General features: G+C 40.6%; 1 protein-coding gene across 2 annotated transcripts in view; it reads right to left on the bottom strand.

Annotated features, from left to right (window-relative positions):
* The window catches only part of LOC122555796 (cohesin subunit SA-1), a 113,996-nt gene that overhangs the window by 42,276 nt on the left and 50,168 nt on the right, over positions 1 to 21,552 (bottom strand). For both annotated transcript variants that reach the window (XM_043701940.1, XM_043701941.1), the window contains exons 3-8: positions 20,377 to 20,482; positions 9,852 to 10,010; positions 8,856 to 8,952; positions 7,937 to 8,013; positions 7,007 to 7,211; positions 5,586 to 5,737 (exon numbers count right to left, since the gene is read on the bottom strand). In XM_043701940.1, the coding sequence (XP_043557875.1) occupies positions 5,586 to 5,737; positions 7,007 to 7,211; positions 7,937 to 8,013; positions 8,856 to 8,952; positions 9,852 to 10,010; positions 20,377 to 20,482 (796 nt within the window). The remainder of the gene's footprint in view (positions 1 to 5,585; positions 5,738 to 7,006; positions 7,212 to 7,936; positions 8,014 to 8,855; positions 8,953 to 9,851; positions 10,011 to 20,376; positions 20,483 to 21,552) is intronic.

The raw sequence follows: 21,552 nt of genomic DNA, 5'->3' as shown, positions 1-21,552 counted from the left end.
ACTAAAAGTGTGAAGTTAAGATCACCCCAGAGAACTGTATGTACATGTGAGAGACGGGGGAGAGAGAGCAGAGCGAGGAGAGTGGGCATGTGAGTGTGTGTTTGCTTGCTTGGTAGAGTGTGCGTGTGACAAAGTATAAGCTTGTGTGAGGGTATGTGTGTGTGTGTGTGTGTGTGTGTGTGCTGGGTGCATGCATAAGAGAATATAGTTTGTGGGGTGACCTGTAGTGTGACATGAACCCGGCTGAGGTAATCCTCATGGGTATCCCAAAGTACACCTTGGAGAATGGTCACCCGAAGATCCGAGGCCAAATGTCCCTGACTACTGAAGTGTTCTCTGACTGGCAGGGAACATCCCTGGTGATTGTTGCACCGTGTCCATTCACCCGTTGTCGTAGCACTGTGTCCATTCACCCTGCTTGGTCTCGCCAATGTACCATGCCTCAGGGCATTCTTGCCTATCGCGCATGTCTAAACTAGATAGGCTATTTACTTTGAAGCTTAAAACGGTCCATCTACACCTGTTCTCAGCATCCTGGTAGCTAACCAATTCTCTATTCATGATTGCGTTACCCTTACACCATGAGCTCTTATTTTGTGCAGTCACCTTTGATGTGCCACCTGATAAAATACCTCTTGGAATTCCAAATTCACCAAATCTACAGGTTCCCCTTTAACCAAATTACTTGTTACTTCCACAAAAAAATCCTAATAACTTAGTTAAACTTGATGCATTCTGCATGACTGCATTAGGATTTTCCAAGAGCCCTGCTGCAACTTCTTTAAGGGACTCTTGCTTTTCTTTTTAACAAATGTTAGGCAAATTGCCCTATAGTTTCCTGTTTCTGTCACCCACCTCTCTTGAATAAAAATAAATTCAGTATTTTCCAATTAGATGGCATTTTTCTAGAGCCTGCACATAAAAACTCTCAACATACCTGTCTTGTCCTCTCATTCCTCACAGATATGTTATCACTCATACACTATCTTCTTCACAGTGCTCCAAAGGTCTTGATCACTGTCTGATCTTTCAGCCATTTCATCACAAGATCAGTTCAAACTATCTTCACAGGTTCACAAGCTGAAACTAGGGGAGTGCCATAATGTGCAGTACTGGGAATTCAACTATATATAACTTATACCAATGAATTGGATAAAGAACCAAAGATTTGATTGCTAAATTAACTGCTTACACAAAGAAAGCTAGTAAAATAAACTTTGATAAGGAATTTTAACAGGATTTTAGCAAAGTGAGCAAAAATTTGGCTGTTGGGAGTATAATGTGGGAAACTGGGAAGGCAGATTAGTAAAAGATGACAGTTCTTTCGTGTCTTTGTACATGAATCACAATGAGTTAACATGCAAGTGCAGCAAGTGATTAGGAAGGCAAATGAAGGCAAAGGGAATGAAGTATAAATTTTAGTTTTACTACAGTTGTACATCACTCTGGTGACAGACACACCTAGAATACTGTGTAAAATCTTAGTCTCCTTAGTCAAGAAAAAATATAACTGCACAGAAACATCGCAGGGATAAGTACACTATTGAGCCGTGGAATAAAGGAGTTAGCTAATGAGGAAGATTAGCTCAGGTTGGACCTGTATAGATTGGCGATTCGGAAAATGAGAGGTGATCCTATTGAAACATATACAATCTTGGGAAGGTTTGACGGTTTAGATGCTGACAAGGTGTTTCCTCTTCTTAACAAGATTTGAACTTGGGGAATACAGCTTAAAATGAAGATCTCTCTGAGAATCATTCGTCTGTGGAATTCTGTTCTCCAGTGAATGGAGGAGACAGGGTAATTGAATATTTTTAAGGTTGAATTAAATAAATTCTAAAGAAACTACAGGAGTTGCAAAAAGAAAGGACACAGATTTTGAGCCACAATCAGACCCACCATGATCTTATCAAATGGTGGAGGAAGTTTGAGGAGCTGAATGACCTACATTTGGTCCTAATTTATATGTTTATGTTCATATGTAGGTTGAACTTAAGGACAATAAATTATTCCTTTATATGGATGTCAATAGAGGGTAGAAGGGAAAGGCAACTTTGTTGTGAAAGTTAGCAGGGGGATTTGGCAAGGAGTATCCAATAAGAATTTTAAGGAAAAGATGAGAGGAATGGAAGAGAGACATTTTTGAATGAGAATTATATACCAAAGGAATGTGAGAAGAGGCACTGCATGCGAAAGGTTTCTCTACTATTCAGAAAATTTGAAATGGCAAATGATGGAAATTATATTTTTGAGGTGGAACTTGGATGTAAATGAACAGACTCTTCCTTTAAGCTTGGTTTCTACAAAATCTAAGGTGCTGACAGATCAATTCACAACTAAAAGATAGAGACAGCCTTATTTGTAAATTAATGTTCTGGTGACAACAGAAAGCAGAGAATGTGCGCACCAGCAGAACCAAAACTGGAAAAGAAACGGTTGAAAAGCTAAGTTGAAATGGTGGAGGAATTTGGATAAGTTAACCTCAAACAATGGGCAATTAATGCACCATTTTTGCATTAATTTTTAAATGCTGTCATGCTGAATTGCAAAATAATGTCTATGCTCATATACTTGGCACAAGTAAAACACTGCCGATCCTGGAAATTTGACACAAAAACAGTAAAATGTTGATTACTGACAGCAGACCAGATATGGTAGGAAAATATACAAACAATTAAGAGATTTGTGTAATGATTTCAATTTCCACATGCAGTACAACGATTTGCTAAATAATAGCAAACTTCCCTGCATTTATAATCTCACATTTCTGTTTGTCTCTCAAGAAATTGTCATGTTGTTGATTCAAGCTATTATTTTATGATGTAACCTCAGTGTGCGCGGAGTTACTGAAAAAGGCTTATTCTCTTCCCCAGCCAGCATTTTGTTCTGAGAATGGGTCGAAATGCAAATGCCAACCCACCGTCCTTCGCCCAAGACAATCACAGAGCCACATTGATGCACTGCATTCTTGGCTGCAAAGTGCAAAGAGAAAGATTTAGAGGGCTACATTCAATCATCCCTGAAAATGTCACAGGGATTGCAAATGCATGATTCAGAGCATTTGAAGCCACTCTGTTGAGTGGCTACACATCTTAGTAGGTTGCGCAGAATTAGGAGAGGCTAACCTGCATGCCTTAACAGGAAAATGTTTCGTGGTTGGAAAAAGTGCTGAAAATGACTTTACAATTGAAGTGGAAGAGATTCACGAATGGCACAACATGGCTTTTAGCATGTCTTCTAACTCTGCTCTGGAGGCTTTGGTTGAGGAGGTGCAAATCAACTCACATGCTGCATGTAGAAAGCTAGGAGGTCCTCCAAGTAAATTCTCAGAGGGTGCTGAGAGCAGATAGCTGTGTCCAACGACAAAAGTTAAATCCTAAGGTTCTTGATGCAGTAGTGCAAAACATGACATCATACGATTGGAATGCATCTTTAAATGCCATATGACATAAGCTGCACCACTTAGGCCCATTCCTACTCAGCCCCAATAATTTCAGTCAGTCAAAATTCATACCTAACTTTGACAGCTTCAACATACACATCAATATCTCTGTTGCACATGCAATACCAGATATTTGACTATGCAAGTGATGCCAGACTATGAGGCACTTGACAACAATCAATGGCTTGCTCCCCTCTCTTTCAGGCTGAGGTGGCACACAACCAGAGGTAGCAGGTATTCAACCAAAGTGCTGACTCTCACTGGAGCAGTCACTGAAGAAGTTGCATGCTTCTTCTACCACCTGTTCTTTGGCAAGAGAATGAAATGTATTTGACTTTGTTGGAAGAAAGTTTCAATCATTTCCCCTGTGCAATGATGGGACAAAACCATCATTTGCAGCTCAGAGTGTAATGTTACCAATCACCTTCGTAGTCACGGGAAATGCTGCCTTCTGAGATTACAGATTTGGTTCCAACAGGTAGCAGATTTCAGTGACATGTAGATGTTTCTCACACTGTATCACCCTCAGGTCCAGGTATTGTTCTCTCATAAGCGTGAACTGATTTGGTCTCCTGCTGAGAGTACTTCACTATCTTCTTCCATCATTTTCCCTTGTTTTGCCCATTTTCCCGGTCACAATGAATGCCAAGTAAAATGCCCATTATTTCACCCACATCAGGGAGGAATTAATTTGTGAAGAAACACTGATTTGAGGATAATGCCCTTCAGCATTTGCCACACCACTCCCGACAGTCTCCAAGAATGCAGAGACTTGTACGATCATTGCACAAGAAATGTCAGCAACAAAGTTGAAATGAGTCAACGATCTATTTAAATGATAGAGCTCCTTTCTATTCCAGAACATGCATCTAGCTAAACGTGATAAAGCAAATGTATTAGCTGAGAATTTAGCAGAAAATGTTAACGTTGGCATCAAATCTGTACTATCCTCTAACTAATGTTATCATCGCCCTGTACTGCATAGTTTTGGCAGCTGTTCATCAATATGGTGTCCACTGCAACTTGTAACCAAAAATGTGCATGTGTACCACTGACACCATTTTGGATATCTCAAGTCAGTCAAGGTACCGTATTCAAGTTTCTAACCATGGACAGTTACGTTTGCAGTGCAGTGTACCACAGCATAAAGTAGAGATGTTAGAGTGAGAACAGGAAAAGTAATTAATGTGATATACCACAAGGGATGTGAGGCATCAGGTCACGGTCAAATGAAGATGTCCAGAAGAACAAGCACCTAAGTCTTTCCACTTATATATTTTGCTGTTTTATTTCTCTCACCCTTTAACAAGAAAGGCAGCAGAGTAGCAGCACAACATGTGGGCTCGTCAGCCCAGGAGCGCAAAGTTTGTTTACCCTATGCTATTCTATTCTACATGTTTCAAATTCCTTCCATCATCCCTCAGATCACTCATCTTCATCAATTAACAGTTTTCTATCAAGTGATTTGTGGGTCAATTAACTCATGTGCTTTCTTTTGGAAACCTTAAAAGCATTTCTTGTTTCTCTCCCTCTTTTATTGCCCAATTTTTCCAACCTCAGTAATCTTTTTTAACCATTAGACTTCTTGTCAAATGAAGAGTGTATGACTGAAACTTGTCTCTTTGCTTTACATTCATCAGCTATCAAATTTCAGGCTTTTATTTACAAAGATGGCCAACATTTTAAAACATTTTTCATATATTAGTGGTCAAGGTTTATTTAATATCAAAAGAGATAGACAGACTCGAAAAGTGCCCCATGTTAATATAGAAAAATATAAACTGCTTGTAAATAGTTACCACCAAACTGTTGTCAACTGGTGTAAACAAAGTAAAATATTTTTCAATAGTCAACTTTTGCTTATGGATCAATCATTTCTACATTTTTGATGATGTTCTGGCTGTTGTTCAAGTAGGTCAATTATATTACAAATGCAGAAATCTAGGTGCGCACATTAACACTCGAATATCATACACAGAAACAGATTTATCCTGTGTCAACTAATTACAACATATTCAGTTTGAAAAAAGTGTAATTGCCTCTTACTGCTTTGTGTGTATTTACACATCTTTTGAATTTATTGCTTTTTTTTGGCTTAATGTGAAACATTTTCATAAGCAATAAAGCACACCAACAGCCTTACCTCCTTTCTTTTTTGTAACAGCAATTCCAATCTGTCATTAGCTCGTTTGCCTATCATTTTGTTCCTCTCAGCCTCATACTGTCTTTGTGTGTTATCTTGATGTATACTTAAGTTTAAGGCCACATTCACCAATGCTGTCATCAGCTTCATAGCTATAAGGAAACAAGCAAAAATGTTAATTTGAAACTGCAAAGTTAGTATGCAAGTAGCCAAACTTACACAAATTTATTGCTTTCCATGGTGTACGAAAAAATTGATTTCAATATTACCTCCGAAAAAAGCAGTTAAGTGATTGCTTGGTGAGTATGTCTTGTCATTTTCTCTAAATTACAGCATTTATTTAAACTAGTGTTAGGTACATTAGTCAGAGGGAAATGGGTGTGGGTGGGTTACTCTTCGGAGGGTTGGTGTGGATTGGTTGGGCCGGAGGGCCTGTTTCCACACTCTAGGAATCTAATCTAACCTAAGAGTCAAGAAATTAACCATTTCAATTAGGTAACTAAAATAGCAAGTAAATTAGCAGGAATTTTAATAGGATTTTAGTGAAGTGAGCAAAAATTTGGCTGTTGGGAGTGTAATGTGGGAAAATGAGAAGGCAAACTAGGAAAAGATTACACAATTCAAGAATCGCAACGAGTTAGTTTTAGTTAATAAAGAATCTTAAGGTAAATTTAGAAGGAAAAAACCCATGCTTCCAAAAAACTCTGTAGTTGAAAATCTGCTTTACAAGCAAAATTACTTGTCTTTGAAAAACTGTGCTAAGTTCCAGTGACAGCAGTAAATGCAACGTATCTAGTACTCAGCACAAAGTGTAGCTGTTTTCCTGGGTGATAATTACATCCAAACATGCCAGTTTCCAATGATACCTTCTTTGGATTTTACCTCTGCCCTTGCTGACCTTTTCTCTTTCTTTTGATACATCAGTACTTTCAATTTAAAATTCTCGTCCTCGCATTAAAATCCATCATGGTTTCACTCTTCTCCATTTCTTTGTAACCTAGTCAAATCTTATAAATTAGCCATAAATTCTCCTCTAAAAGCCTGCTTACGTGCCATCTCTTTGAACATGCTTCTAGTCACTTCTCATTTGTCTCTGTGGCCAATGTTGTCTGATTATGCCAGAGACCTTTATGCTAAAAGTGCTTTGTAAATGAAAACTATTGTTGTTCTGTTCAGAAAGTAGCTATTTATTTTCAACTTCAACCATGCAGCAAGGCTCATTGGAACCACAATTAAACAAAGATAGAAAGGTGCTGCATTCGTCAGATTAGAACCTGAAAGCAACTTCATTTAATTTAAATGTAACAAAACAGATACTTAACGTGCATAAAAAGATCATAATTATATCCTTAAACAACTGACTGTGTGTTTAACAAAACAGCACAGTGAACTTCCTTCAGTAAAGAAAATTGTCAACTTACCAGCCAAGGTGCTGGTGTGCCTGAAGGCTCGAACTTGTGAATCTGAAAGCCCAGTTAGGAGAGAAATCACTGTATCCATCATGTACTCATCATAAATAATACTGTACTGACATTGCCGGATGAGCACTCCAATAAACTCACAGAAATTTGATCGGAATTTCTTCCATTGAGGACCAGGCATAGTTAGAGGGTAATCTCCACTGTCCTGCAAAGAAATATATTCCAAACTATAATCTTAACTGAATGCAAACAACTGGTGCATAAATTTATTGCTGTGAAACAACACAGTTTTAGTTACTATTAACACAGCATTTATTTTTCTGACAGGTTGTGCTTAACTCACATTTTTGATTGGTCAGAATCTCAAATAAAAACTAAATATGTTCAAGATCACCACGATCACAATTCCTGGATTGTTCTATTTGGTTGACTATCCTTTTCAAATAGGTAAGTATAGAATTTAGGAATAGAGAGCCTGAAGGATACATTACAAACAAACTTGTCAGTTATGTCTGTAGCTAACTGGTACCTTTCTTTAATATAGCAACTGAAATGAGTACGGACCAAACAATCTCATTTAGAATAGTCTTGCTTTTAAATAATTGCCTGACTTTACCTTAATGTAGCAATTTTAATTCTTTAAAATAAAAGAAAATACCACTTCAGATTCATAGCTATCTTTGAGTTTACAGCAGTAACAGATCCTGTAAGTCACACTGCATAGATGTAAAATAAAAAGGCTTCATTTTGCCCTCGTGAATTTTTAATAACTTTGTCTAACTTCCAAAATCAAAAGGACACTTAACTGTACACAAGATGTAACTTCGCGACAGATGATCATTTACAAGTTGTGACATACAACTGACCACAGATCAAATCTTGGACAATTCCAGTTTTATATTATCATTCATTGAATTACTGTGGACTCACCTCATCAAACTCTTCAGTCATTTTCCTAATTATTTCTGTATTCTGCATATTTCGAAACATCTCAATTCTTACAGTGCCTGTATAGGAAACATAGCCAAGAGACTGTAAAGAAACATCAGTGTTACGGGTAAGTCCCTGCATGTTTACCTTAAAATATATTGGTTGCACTGGTACAAAATTTAAATTTTGACAAGCTACATTTTGGCAAAAGATAATTTGACAACAAGGCAATATGAAAACAAGTTGTTAAGAAGGGGTATTTTGTGATAAACTCAGCTCCTCAATATGACTTGGCAGTTTAACTTTGAGGTAAAAACAATGACTGCAGATGCTGGAAACCAGATTCTGGAAGAGAGTGGTGTTGGAAAAGCACAGCAGTTCAAGCAGCATCCGAGAAGCAGGAAAATTGACATTTCGGGCAAAAGCCCTTCATCAGGTTTTGCTGCCTAAAATACTGTGAAACTTAAGACTCGTTTATTATATTTGATTAACAATAGAATATGTGACTAAAATAAAACTGTACTTAAAAATGACTGCAAAAATGTTGAAAGACTCCCAATTATATACCACTAACTTCTCACAACTGTTTTATGAAGGTTGCTTCAATGTTTGTATAGCTTTTTTGTTTACATTACATAGGGGGAGCTAGTGAGGCAGTTTCAGCAGCAAGGAAACCAATATATAAATTGATCTTACTGTTCAACAATAGTTATTCATACAAAATCTGATACAACTTGATGAGCAACTAAAGGAAGTTGATGATCACACATTTACAAAACATTACTTGTGATTATACTTTTCTTAACAAAATTACCTTACACAGAAACACTATGCCTCAAGTGGCAAAAGTTCTCGGTGAAAATAAAACACAAACAAAATTATAACCCTTCAAAGAATATTTCAAGGCCTTTAGCTTTACCTTTACATCCTGAGCACTGGATGAAAAAATTGATTAGGTCCAAAAGTGCGATGTCCCTATCCTGTTTGTACGATTCTATCCAGTCATCAACCACAGACTGTTGAGAAAAATATTACTAGTAATTATTATGCAAGCTGGATAAACCTCAGATCAGGTATTTACAGCAGCTACTACCCTACAACTTACTTGTGTGATTATTCACTGGAAAACACTTCACAATAGTCTAGGCTGAGGAGTGAAGAATGAGGAATGAAAGAAGGCATAAAGTTAAAAGTCACAAAACACCAGGTTATAGTCCAACAGGTTTAATTGGAAGCACTAGCTCTCATAGCGCTGCTCCTTCATCAGGAAGGCGACATGTAATTGAGAGAGGATAGACAGTAAAAATAGCTGCATATACAGATTACAATTACAGAAAATTACTACAATTACAGAAAATCTGTGAAAGACAGATTTAAAGAAACAACTACTGACATGACTATATCAGCCACTGACTTGGAAGAGGGGTGGTATATGCATATATAAGTAGATTCAAGATAGAGTTTGATAGATCTTTGGATACTAAAGGCAGGATAGAGGCAGATCAGCTGCAATGTTTCTGAATGACAATGCAGTCTTGAAAAGCTAAGTGGCTTCATCCAGTTTGTACTACTACTTAACTTCTTCCGGCACGATTTATATTGTTTGGACATTACGGAATAAAATATTCTATGTAATACAGATCTCACCACAAACATGATAACTACAGGCTAATGCAGTTGCGCATTAGTGCATTTACAAATTACAAGCAGAAAACTTAGAACAGAATGATTTGGTCAGATTCCAATTAAAGATATGAATCCTGCCTCAAGTGCATAGAAATGTGCACAGAAATAGATTCAACTTTCAATTATTCTTGCAACACGCCTACAATTTGATTAGAAGTATTAAAATTATTTGTATTCTTTCCATTAGAGCAGATTGTGAGGAACGGGTGAAATTTGAATTTCCATTTACCTGCATGGCACTCTTGCCCATTTTCACCACCTCAAAAAGTGTGACTGGTTCAATGTCTCCATTTTGTTGATGGTGTCCATTAGCCTTTCCCAAACTTGTTCTACCACCTGTTCCGACTCGACTCTTCTCTCCTGGAATACGCCTTGCCTTCTTAGCAGTCTTGGGAAGGGAACAAAGTGGCATTTTCAAATTTAAAAGAGCACATTCAAAATTTGTTTGCACCTTTAAGTATTGACTTTTTTTTAATTTCAATTTTAGAAAGGCCCTACATTTAAAAGGGCATTGACTAGCTAAATTCCAGAAGAAAGTGAGGATCACAGATACTGGAGAAATTAGAGTCAAAACCAGTGGTGGTGGAAAAGCACAGCAGGTCAGGCAGCATGAGCCTTTCATCAGGAATTAGATTAGATTACTTACAGCGTGGAAACAGGCCCTTCGGCCCAACAAGTCCACACCGACCCGCCGAAGCGCAACCCACCCACACCCCCACACTTAGCCCTTTACCTAACACTACGGGCAATTTAGCATGGCCAATTCACCTGACTTGCACATCTTTGGAGTGTGGGAGGAAACCGGAGCACCCGGAGGAAACCCACGCAGACACGGGGAGAACGTGCAAACTCCACACAGTCAGTCGCCTGAGGCGGGAATTGAACCCGGGTCTCTGGCGCTGCGAGGCAGCAGTGCTAACCACTGTGCCACCGTGCCGCCCACAATGTGGAGGGGAAGGGGGATGAGAGATAAATAGCGGGGTGGGGGAGATAGATGGGATGGTGATAGATGGATTCAGGTGGTAGGAGTTAATTGTGATAGGTTGGTGGGCAGGGTGGAGCGGATAGGTGGGAAGGAAGATGGACAGATAGGCCAAGTCAAGAAGGTGGTGCCAAGTTGGAGGGTTGGATCTGGGACAAGGTAGTGGGAGGGGAGATTTGGAAACTAGCCAAGTAGAGTAGTTGAAAAGTCCCAAGGCAGAAAATGAGGCATTCTTCCTCCAGTTGACACATGATTTTGATTTAGCGTGGATGTGGCCCAGGACTTGCATGTCCTTGGAAGAGTAGGATGGGGTGTTGAAGTGGTCGGTCACAGGGCAGTGAGGTTGTTTGGTTGCGTGTGTCCCAGAGATATTCCCTGAAACGCTCCGCGAGTTGTCGTCCTGTCTCCCCAACGTAGAGGAGACCACATCGAGAGCAATGGCTGCAGTAGATGTGGTGGGTGGATGTGCAAGAAAATTTCTGCCAAATGTGAAAAAGATCCTTTGGGGCTTTGGATGGAAGCGAGGGGGGGGAAAGACATAAACACAGGTTTTACACCTTGTGCGGCAGCAAGGGAAGGTGCCGGGTGTGGACCTAACAAGGGAGTCGTGGAGGGAATGGTCTCTGTGGAACCCTGAGCTGGATCAAAGAACTTTAGAACCAAAAATGTTACACCAAATGCAAGCAGCTATGTGACTCTATTCTTGCTCTAATTAATCTGACCAAGTTTAAATATAACCGTGTCAAATGTTATAAACAACACAAGCTTCTTTCAAAGCTTGCATTTTCCAGATGTTCGGTACCAGAAAAACAATTGATGGATTTACTTAAACCTCACATCCGTTTGTACACTGTCGAGTACTCCTTCACTTCTAACTGCAGAAGACCTATGCATTGCATCAGCTGCAGTCCAATTGGTTTGGCTTAGCATTTCACCTGAAAGACAACTCCTTGAAGAATGCAGCACTCCCTCAAGACATACTTTGACTTTTTGTCCTCTGATCCTGGAATGGGACTCAAACCCACAACCTTGTGATTCAGAGGCAAGAGTGCTTTTTTTTAATTCATTGTTGCTTTTGATTTGGTAATCTAATCTCCTCAACTCAACATGGATTTCAATGATTTCAGTTTTTTTTCCCCACAATTTCAGTAATCATTAGCACTCCCTTTGGCCCTACAGAATCACAACCATTAACATTATCTCCTATCTTCCAGCCTGTCATATCGAGCTTTCATTTTGCTCTTTTCCATCCCAACTCATTTCACCTGCTTAGAATTCTATCTTTTTCTGGTTCTGACAGGTCACTGACCTGAAAAGTATCCGAAGAAATCCCTATTTAACTTTCCAATTATTCCACATCTCATATTAAAAGGCAGATTCAATGACATCCCTCATTAGCAGGCAGCAATGTAGTTAATGACACGTCAATGGCTCGCCCAAGGGGAAATTTAACAGCACGGGCATTATGAGTCCTCTGCTCTTTACACTCTGCAGTCATGTTTGTTGTCCACTTTACACAACACAGCTCCCTACTCAATTTGTCTTGAGCTGATCCTCACCTAACTTTCCCTGCTGAAATACCAAGCAGTGTCATTATTATAACCGTGACATCTGCTTGGATTTTGCTCCAATACCCAGACATGTCTTACTTCTAACCATCTGAAATGAGCGCGAAAACTCCGAAGAAACCATAAAGCTACAAACGACAGTTGAGGCCAAAATACTGAAAGTTTTCAAGAAGAAGCTAGATATGATTCTTGAGGCTAAAGGGATCAAAGGGTATGGGGGGAAAGCAAGAACATAGCACTGAGTTGGATGATCAGCTGTGTTCAAACTGAATGGCAGAGGAGGATTGAAGGGCTCGTGGCCTACTCCTACTTTCTATGTTTTGGTAGTCAAAAAAGGCGACGTCATTCCAATCCTGAAGTTAAAATGCATTACCTACCCCCAGGAAATGGATGTAGAGAAGGAATTAAATAAATATATGAGCATCGCTGTATATAAATATATGGTATTGCAATTTGAAACAGCACATAAAAAGGTTGCAGGAGTAAAAGGGAAGGCTGTAAGTGCTGAAAAGCAGTGGATCATCGATACTAAGGTAGAGGTAAGATGACAGGGTGCAATGTGAAGTAGCAGATTGGACAGGCTGGAATTGATTTAAGGTGATGGCCAAATGTCTGGTGAAAATGGTTAGAATTCTTGAGGCTAAAGTTGCCAGGTCTTAATGGGAGTTGGGTGAATTGTGAGCAGAGATAGATAGTTCCCAAATGGAAATGGGCCTTTATGATGACTGGGATATGGGGTTTAAACAGACAATTTAACATTAAACACAGCTGTTTTTACAGTCAAAGTACTACAGTGCAATCCAAGACATGAAATATTGGAATAGAAGGCCATTTAGCCCAACCATTCAATGAGATCATGTCTGACCTGATAATCCTCAACTGCACTTGTCGGTCTTTTCCCTATAACGCCCAATTTACTAATTAAAAATCTGTCTATCTCAGCTTTGAATATGCTTAAAGACCCAGGTTCAAAAGCCCTGTGCAGTGAAGAATTCCACAGACTGACTACCCACAGAGAAGAAATTCCTCCTTATCTATCTTAAATGTGCAACTCCTTATTGAGATTATGCCTTCTGGTCATACACTAGGGGAAACAACCTTTCCACATCTCCCAAGACCTCTAAGAAGTTGGCATTCTCAATGGGGTCATCACTCATTCTTCTAAATTCCAATGAGTATACGACCAAATGAGTCAACCTCTCCTCAGAAGAAAGTCACTCCTTACCCAGGATCAGGCTTGTGAACCTTCTCTGGACTGTCTCCAATCTCAGTCTACCTTTCCTTAGATAAGGGGCACAAAACTGTACAGGATTCCAGCTGTGGTTTGGAACTAGTCTCTCCTTTTCATTTCAGTAAAACCTCCCTATTTTTATACTCTAATTCCCTTTGAAATAAAGGCCAACATTCCATTAACTTTTCCTTATTTGCTGAATTTGGATGGTAGCTTTTTACAATTCATGCAAGGGGGCTCCCAAACCCCTCTTTTCTGAACTTTTCTGCACTCTTTCTCTATTTAAATAATATTCAGCTTCTCTATTCTTCCTGCCAGAGTGCATTTTCCCACATTAGATTCTGTCTGCCAAAGTTTGCCCACTTTCTTAACCTGTCTCTATCTCTTTCCAGACTCTTGTCATCCTCACAATTTGCTATTTGTATCATCCACAAAACTGGCAATAGTACATTCACTTTTCTCATCTAAGTCTTTACAATATATGTTGTAAATAATTGTGGCCCCAGTACTGATCCCTGTGCCACACCATGAGTTACAGGTTTCCATCCAGAAAATGCACATTCTTTTAACTCAACTCTGTCTTCTATTCGTCAACCAATCCTCTAACCATGGTAATATACTATGTCCAACATCATAGATTGTTATCTGATAAAGTAGCCTAATGTGTGGTACCTTAAAAAAAGCCTTCTGAAAATCCAAAAATATTACATTCACTGGCTCCCTCTTTATCCATCCTACTTGTTACCTCAAATAATTCTAGTAAATTTGTCAGACATCATTCTCCCTTTGTGAAGCCATGTTGCTTCTGCTTAACTGTATCATGTATTTCTATATGCTGTGTTATTATATTTACATAATATGACTGATGTTAAGCTTATTTGACTTTCAGTTAGCTGTAATTTTGTCTCCTTTTTAAATAAAGATACTACATTGGCAGTTTTCCAATCCTCTGGGACTTATTCAGAATTCAAAATTCTTGAGACGATTTGTAGCTCAGGTTGTGGATGAGGTTGTTGACTTGCTTGCTGAGGTGGTAAGTCTGTTTGCAGAAATTTTGTCACCATACTAGGTATCATCATCAGTGCGCCTCCAATGAAGCATCGCTGTGCTGAGCTGCTTGTTACCAGTGTGTCCTGGTTTGCTGAGGTGGGTGGTTTCATTTCCGCATTTGTTTCTTAATATTTGGTATATGGGGTTTGACTCTACATGTTAAAACTCTACTGGTAAACAACTCATCCACTCCATTCACACCCCCCAAGAATTCCTCAACATCAAGGACACCTGAATAGATGAAGATGAGGTTATGATCTCCTTCGCGTGACTGCACTATTTATCTCCAGAGACATCTCCCAAGCCAAGGAAGCACTAGTGCCGCTACTAGATGGACCAGTGATGCTGACCCTCGACAACACTAACACCAACACCACCTGCAAGGACAGCACCCTCATGACCACCACCTTCAACGGCCAGGTATACAGACAAATCAACAGACACCCATGGGATCAGGATTAATAGTGGAAGCTGTAATGCAAAGACTGAAATGGAGGGGTCCTTCCCACTATCCAGCCTAACCTTTGGATCCGTAATGTGGATGATACCTTCGTTATTACTGAATGTGCTCAGCTGGAAGAAATTCATCAATTCAAACAACATCGACACCAGCATAAAATTCACCAAGGAAGAAGAGAACAATAACAATTTCCCTTCCAGGATGCAATGGTTGAACGCAAGGCCAACGGTGAACTCCAGACCAGCGGACACAGGAAGGCCACCCATACAGGTCAAGTACTCAACTATAAGAGCAACCATCCCAACACAAACAAACAGAGCTGCATCAGAACATTGTTCAAGTTGTAACACACTGCAGCACCCTCGAGCTGTGCAAAGCCGAAGAACACCTGTCCGGCGTCTTCAAAAACAACGGTTACCCAAAAAGTGAAGTCTGCTGGTGTTTACAAAAACAGACCACAATAAGACACAACACATCTGGATACACTCGTCACCCTGCCATACATCAAAGACATATCGGAAATGACCACCAGACTACTCCAACCCCTAGGTATCATGGTAGTCCACAAACCAATAAACACACTGACAGCTACTGACAAGTATAAGGCATTCCATACCCACAACTAACAGAACCAACATTATATACAAAATACATCAGACAACTGGAAGAAAACTAGCCATTAGGTTACACAACCACCAACTAACCACCAAGAGACGATCAACTATCACGTATCCATACACAAGGACAAAGGACAACAGACAACATATCCATTCCAGGACAAGCCAAACAAAGACATGCACTTGAATTCCTGGAGGCTGGCACACAACTCGGAACTCCATTAACAAGCATGTAGAGTTAGACCCATATATCAACCACTAAGAAACAAAACTGAAAATGATACCCTACCAGCACCCGGCCCATATCCCTCCAATCCGAAGGGTTTGGAGGGATATGGGCCGGGTGCTGGCAGGTGGGACTAGGTTGGGTTGGGATATCTGGTCAGCATGGACGGGTTGAACCGAAGGGTCTGTTTCCATGTTGTACAACTCTATGACTCCATGATACCACGTGTGTCAGCAAACCGGGATACATAAATAGCAAGTGGGACAGAACACCAATGCTTCAACGGTGGCACACTGATGTTGCCTAGCATGGTGACAAAACACCTGCAAACAAATTTACTAGCTCAGAGAGCAAGTCAACACCAACAACCTCACCTTTTCAGAAGTTAAGGCCTCTTGGAAGATTACTATCGGTGCATCCACTATCTCTGTAGCTACTTGCTTAATATCCTTGGATGCATCCCATCCAGAGAACTTATTGATCTCTAGCCCCATTAGTTTTCCTAGCACATTTTCTTTAGTGAGTTATTGCATTTATTTCCTCTCCTCCTTTTGCCCCTTCATTATTTAGTAATTTAAGAATGCTGTGAAGACTTATGCAAAGTATTCATTTAACTCCATCTCATTCTCTAAGGGGCCCATGTTCACCCTTGCTTTTTATATATTTACGGTGATAGATGAAAGTGACAGGTCAGAGAGGTGTGTGGAATGGATAGGTGGAAAGGAAGACAGACAGGTCATGAGGGCACTGCTGAGCTGGAAGGTTGGAGCTGGGGTGAGGTGGGGGAAGGGGAAATGGGGAAATTGGTGAAATCCACTTTGATGCCATGGGATTGAAGTGTTCCGAGGCGGAAGATGAGGCGTTCTTCCTCCAAGTGTTGGGTGGTGAGGGAGTGGCGGTGGAGGAGGCCCAGGACCTCAATGCCCTCGGCAGAGCCGAGGGCCTTGGATGCAGGTAGGGGAGGTGATGTGGGTGCAGGTTTTGCAATTCCTGCGATGGCAGGGCAGGGTGCCAGGAAGGGAGGGTGGGGGTGCGTGGACCTGACCAGGTAGTCACGGAAGGAACGGTCTTTGCGGAAAGTGGAAATGGGTGAGGAGGGAAATATATCCCTGGTGGTGGTGTCCGTTTGGAGGTGGCAGAAATGTCGTCGGATGTGGTTTATGCAAAGGTTGGTAGGGTGGAAGGTGAGTACCAGGGGTGTTCTGTCCTTGTTACAGTTGGAGGGGTGGGGTTTGAGGGTGGAGGGGCGGGATGTGGACGAGATGCGTTGGAGGGCATCTTTAACCACGTGGGAAGGGAAATTGCAGTCTCTAAAGGAGGAGGCCATCTGGAGTGTTCTGTGGTGGAACTGGTCCTCCTGGGAGCAGATACGTGGAGGTGGAGGAATTGGAAATATGGGATGGCATTTTTGCAGGAGGTAGGGTGGGAAAGTGGTGTAATCCAGGTAGCCGTGGGAGTCGGTGGGTTTGTAAAATCTTCCTTTCCACCTATCCACTCCACCCTCCTCTCTGACCTATCGCCTTCATCCCCACCCCCATTTACCCATTGTACTCTTTGCTACTTTCTCCCCACCGCCCTTTCATTTATCTCTCCACTCTGCAGGCACCCTGCCTCTATTCCTGATGAAGGGCTTTTGCCCGAAACGTCGACTTTCCTGCTCCTCAGATGCTGCCTGACCTGCTGTGCTTTTCCAGCACCACTCTAATCTTTACTGCAGTCCATACCAACAAGACTCCCACGTTGCCCTCTCCTTTCTGGCTGTGCTTTTAAAATGTCACATACTCTGAAATACTTAGTTCTTAGCTTTGATATCCTTGCAATCATATCTTGGTAATGGCTCTAAGATCATACCCATTAACATGTATTGCGCCATTAATTCATTTTGTTTGTTCAATATTTTACACACATTCAATAATGAGCTAATATTTTGCCTTAGTTTTTTTCCCCTCTTTGGCACTATATACTGTGTTTTCTTTTTGTGTGTTTGTATACACTGTCCCTTCCTGCCCCACTCTGGGTATTGTTGAGTCGTTCCCCTGACTTGGTGACATATTGTCTTACTCTCAAAGCACACATTTCTCCTTCCCAAATCTTCCGCTCATCTAATTAGTTTAAAGTCCATATGGGATTTGCATCAAGTGACGTTTATCTGCAGGAGTTTTTTTTGTGACAACCGGAAGCGGCAGGGACAGGCCACTATAAATGCCGGAGGAAACACCACAGAAGCGCTTCACAGGAGGCTCCCAAGCACTGAGGATGTCACCTAGACAGGGGACGAAACGTTTGCAACAAAAACTTCCAGCTCGGCGAACAGAACCACAGCAACGAGCACCTGGAGCTACAAATCTTCTCACAAACTTTGGAGTTTTTTTGTTTTAAAAATGGACATCACATTTATTGTAGATTACAGAATGAACTAAAATATTCCCAGATTAGCTGGATTCTTTCTTTTTATTAAAATACCACCTGAGATTATCCCTAATTCTACAAATCTGCCAGTTGAACATTAGTTCTTCATTTTCTGTTTATTGGGATTTTAAATTTATTTAATGTATGTGTGATGAGTCCTTAGATGAAAGTGAGGACTGCAGATGCTGGAGATTACAGTCAAGATTAGAGTGGTACTGGCAAGACACAGGTCAAGCTGCAATCGAGGAGCAAGAAAATTGACGTTTCGGACAAAAGCCGAAGTCGATTTCTCTGCTCCTTGGATGCGGCCTGACCTGCGTGTTTTTCCAGCACCACCCTCATCTTGACGTAATGAGTCCTTCACAACCATCAAACTTCTCAAAGCACTTTACAGTCAATGAAGTACATTTGAAATGTTATTTTTGTACTGTAGGAATTTGTACACAACAAGCTCAAGAAAACAAAAACTGTGATAACAATCAGATAACCAGGTCAACAGAGGTAACTATCGCTCTTTTTGATCCAGTGTCATTAGATCTTTTCTGTCTACTTTAGACAGCAAACAGGCCCTCAGCTTAACTTTTCACTCAAAAGACTGATAGGTTTAGGGTTTCAATCCTTCAAAGTGCAGGACTCCCTCATTACTGAACTGATTTTTGAGCTCAAGTTGAAATGAGAACCTCTGACAGAGGTGAGAATGCTACAAAATAAGTGACAGCTAACACACACACGGCCATACTAGAGTAATTTAACATTGAGGGAGGATGCTCCAATCCTGGGATTTGCTATGTTCTTAAAGTCCTCACAGAGTGGAGTTGAATAGTTGGAGGTGGCAGAACTAATACCCAGCAGACCTTATCTTGGACATCCCTTCTTTCACATGCTCTAGAAGTTAGACATTTAAAGTGCTGGAAGTGAATGTCAGTAGCTCATCAATATGACACACTGATTAAGGTTCCCAAGAGAAGGCAGAGAGATTCAGGAACAGCAAACTAGCTTGAATGTACATAAACCTTTGTGAATGTATGAGAAGGAGAGTAGGTGAAGTAAACATTGGTGCTTCAGAGACAGGAGAGACCATCATTGGCAAAATGATTGAAATATTTTCAATTCTTCTTCATATTAGACTGCATCAAGCAATTCCTTCTGTTCTCACCAAATAGCCTCTGTCCTTGGTCCTACTTGGACATCCTTGCTCTCCAGCGTGGCAATATTCTTCATTTATAATGCTACCCATCCCTCCTATCTTTCCTCATTACCTAGTATCCAGGAATATTTAATTTCCAGTGCTGTCCTTCTTTGAGCTTCTTTTATAGACACAATATTATAACTCCACTTGATAGTTTGCATTTGTAACTCACCAACTTCATTTACCAGGCTCCATGTATTCAAAAACATGCACAGTAACCCAAATTTAGACTTTCTTACTTCCTCATTTAATCTGAGCCCATTTAATAACTTGTCCTTTCTCATATCCTGTGCAGATATCACACCTCAATTCCTACACTCCTGCCCAGATAGTTTAAAGCCTCCCCAAAAGGAAAGCAAATCACCTTGAACGGAGATCAATTTGTGTGTGCACAATCAGAGCCAATACCAACGTCCCAAGAATCTAAAGTCCTCCCTCCTAGACCTTATCTTCAACCACTTTTCTTGCGGTTTATTCTCCTATTTTTACATTCACTTGTAGTCTTGGAGGTAATCATGATTTGACTATTTTTGGAAGTCCTGCTTGCAAATTTCCTTCAGCTGTCTAAATTCTGACTGCAGGATCAGCTATGGCTGAACTCCCCAAATGAGCTATCATGTTTATCAGTATTCAGAACTGAACATTGTTTTGAGGGGGACTGGAACTCAGTGCTCCTGCACCACCTGCTTCTTGAGTGTCTAGTGATTATCCATTCACTTCATCCTTGCATTCATGAACTAAATGTGCTATTCATGAAACTCAACCTCAAAGATGCACTAAAAATTGTGAACTAATTCTGACAAATTTGGTGAAAGAATATCAAGATATGAAAGTTTCCACATTTGAAAATAAGAGTTATTAGAATACTATGCCTTGGTATGAACAGCATAATTCTCAGGTTTTAACTGATAACTCCAACTTCTTCCTTAGATATTAATGCTTCAGAGTAACCTTCTTAATGCAGAAAGTACTAATGCATAATTTCTATGACAAACTATCAATACTTATTTAAAAACTCATACCGGTGGCCTGCCAGGACCACGAGCTCTGCGCTTCCGTCCTTTCCCCTCTGGATCATCAAATTCACCAGTAACATCAGAATGAATAGTCGTTTCGTTAGTTGGCTCCCTGAAAGTTAAATATTGCAGATATTATGTATCGTTGTCTCTGTCTTCATATTTCAATTCTTCTCATCACTACCACCACTATCTCAATTCATAGTTTGCCCATTGAAAGATCAGAACTGTGGAATAAATTATATTCTATAATACAGGTTAATCAAAATTCAGTAAATTAATCTAACTAAAGTGACAAATCAAAATTGAAGACCTACATTTTGTATGCTCTATAACACACCTTTTGTGAATATAGTTCGTAAGTTTGCAGTTGACACCAAAATAGAAGCTGTTTAGACAGTGAAAAAGATTAGCTTGGAGTACAAAAGGATCTTGCTCAGATGGGCCAATGGGCTAAGGAGTGGCAGTTGGAATTCAATTCAGGTAAATGTGAGATATTACATTTTGATAAGGCAAACCAGGGCAGGACTTATACAGTTAATGTTAAAAACCACAACACCAGGTTAGCTACCTGATGAAGCAGTGCTCCGAAAGCTTGTACTTTCAAATAAATCTGTTGAAATATAAACTGGTGTCAGGTGATTTCTAACTTTGTTCACCTCAGTCCAACACTGGCACTTCGACATCATAGCTCAAAATGTGTTGCTGGAAAAGTGCAGGTCAGGCAGCAACCAAGGAGCTGGAGAATCGAAGTTTCGGGCATGAGCCCTTCTTCAGGAATGAGAAAAGTGTGTCCAGCAGGCTAAGATAAAAGCTAGGGAGGAGGGACTTGGAGGAGAGGCACTGGAAATGCGATAGGTGGAAGGAGATCAAGGTGAAGGTGATAGGCCGGAGTGGGGTGGGGGCGGAGAGGTCAGGAAGAAGATTGCAGGTTAGGAAGGCGGTGCTGAGTTCGAGGGATTTGACTGAGACAAGGTGGGGGGAGGGCAAATGAGGAAACTGGAGAAATCTGAGTTCATCCCTTGTGGTTGGAGGGTTCCTAGGCGGAAGATGAGGCGCTCTTCCTCCAACCGTCGTGTTGTTGTGGTCTGGCGATGGAGGAGTCCAAAGACCTGCATATCCTTGGTGGAGTGGGAGGGGGAATTGAAATGTTGAGCCACAGGGTGGTGGGGTTGGTTGGTC

The sequence above is a fragment of the Chiloscyllium plagiosum genome, chromosome 13 (assembly GCF_004010195.1).
Source record: "Chiloscyllium plagiosum isolate BGI_BamShark_2017 chromosome 13, ASM401019v2, whole genome shotgun sequence".
Classification (NCBI taxonomy): domain Eukaryota; kingdom Metazoa; phylum Chordata; class Chondrichthyes; order Orectolobiformes; family Hemiscylliidae; genus Chiloscyllium; species Chiloscyllium plagiosum.
The sequence above is the reverse complement of the archived record's forward strand: the minus strand, read 5'-3'. Positions and strand labels throughout refer to the sequence as shown.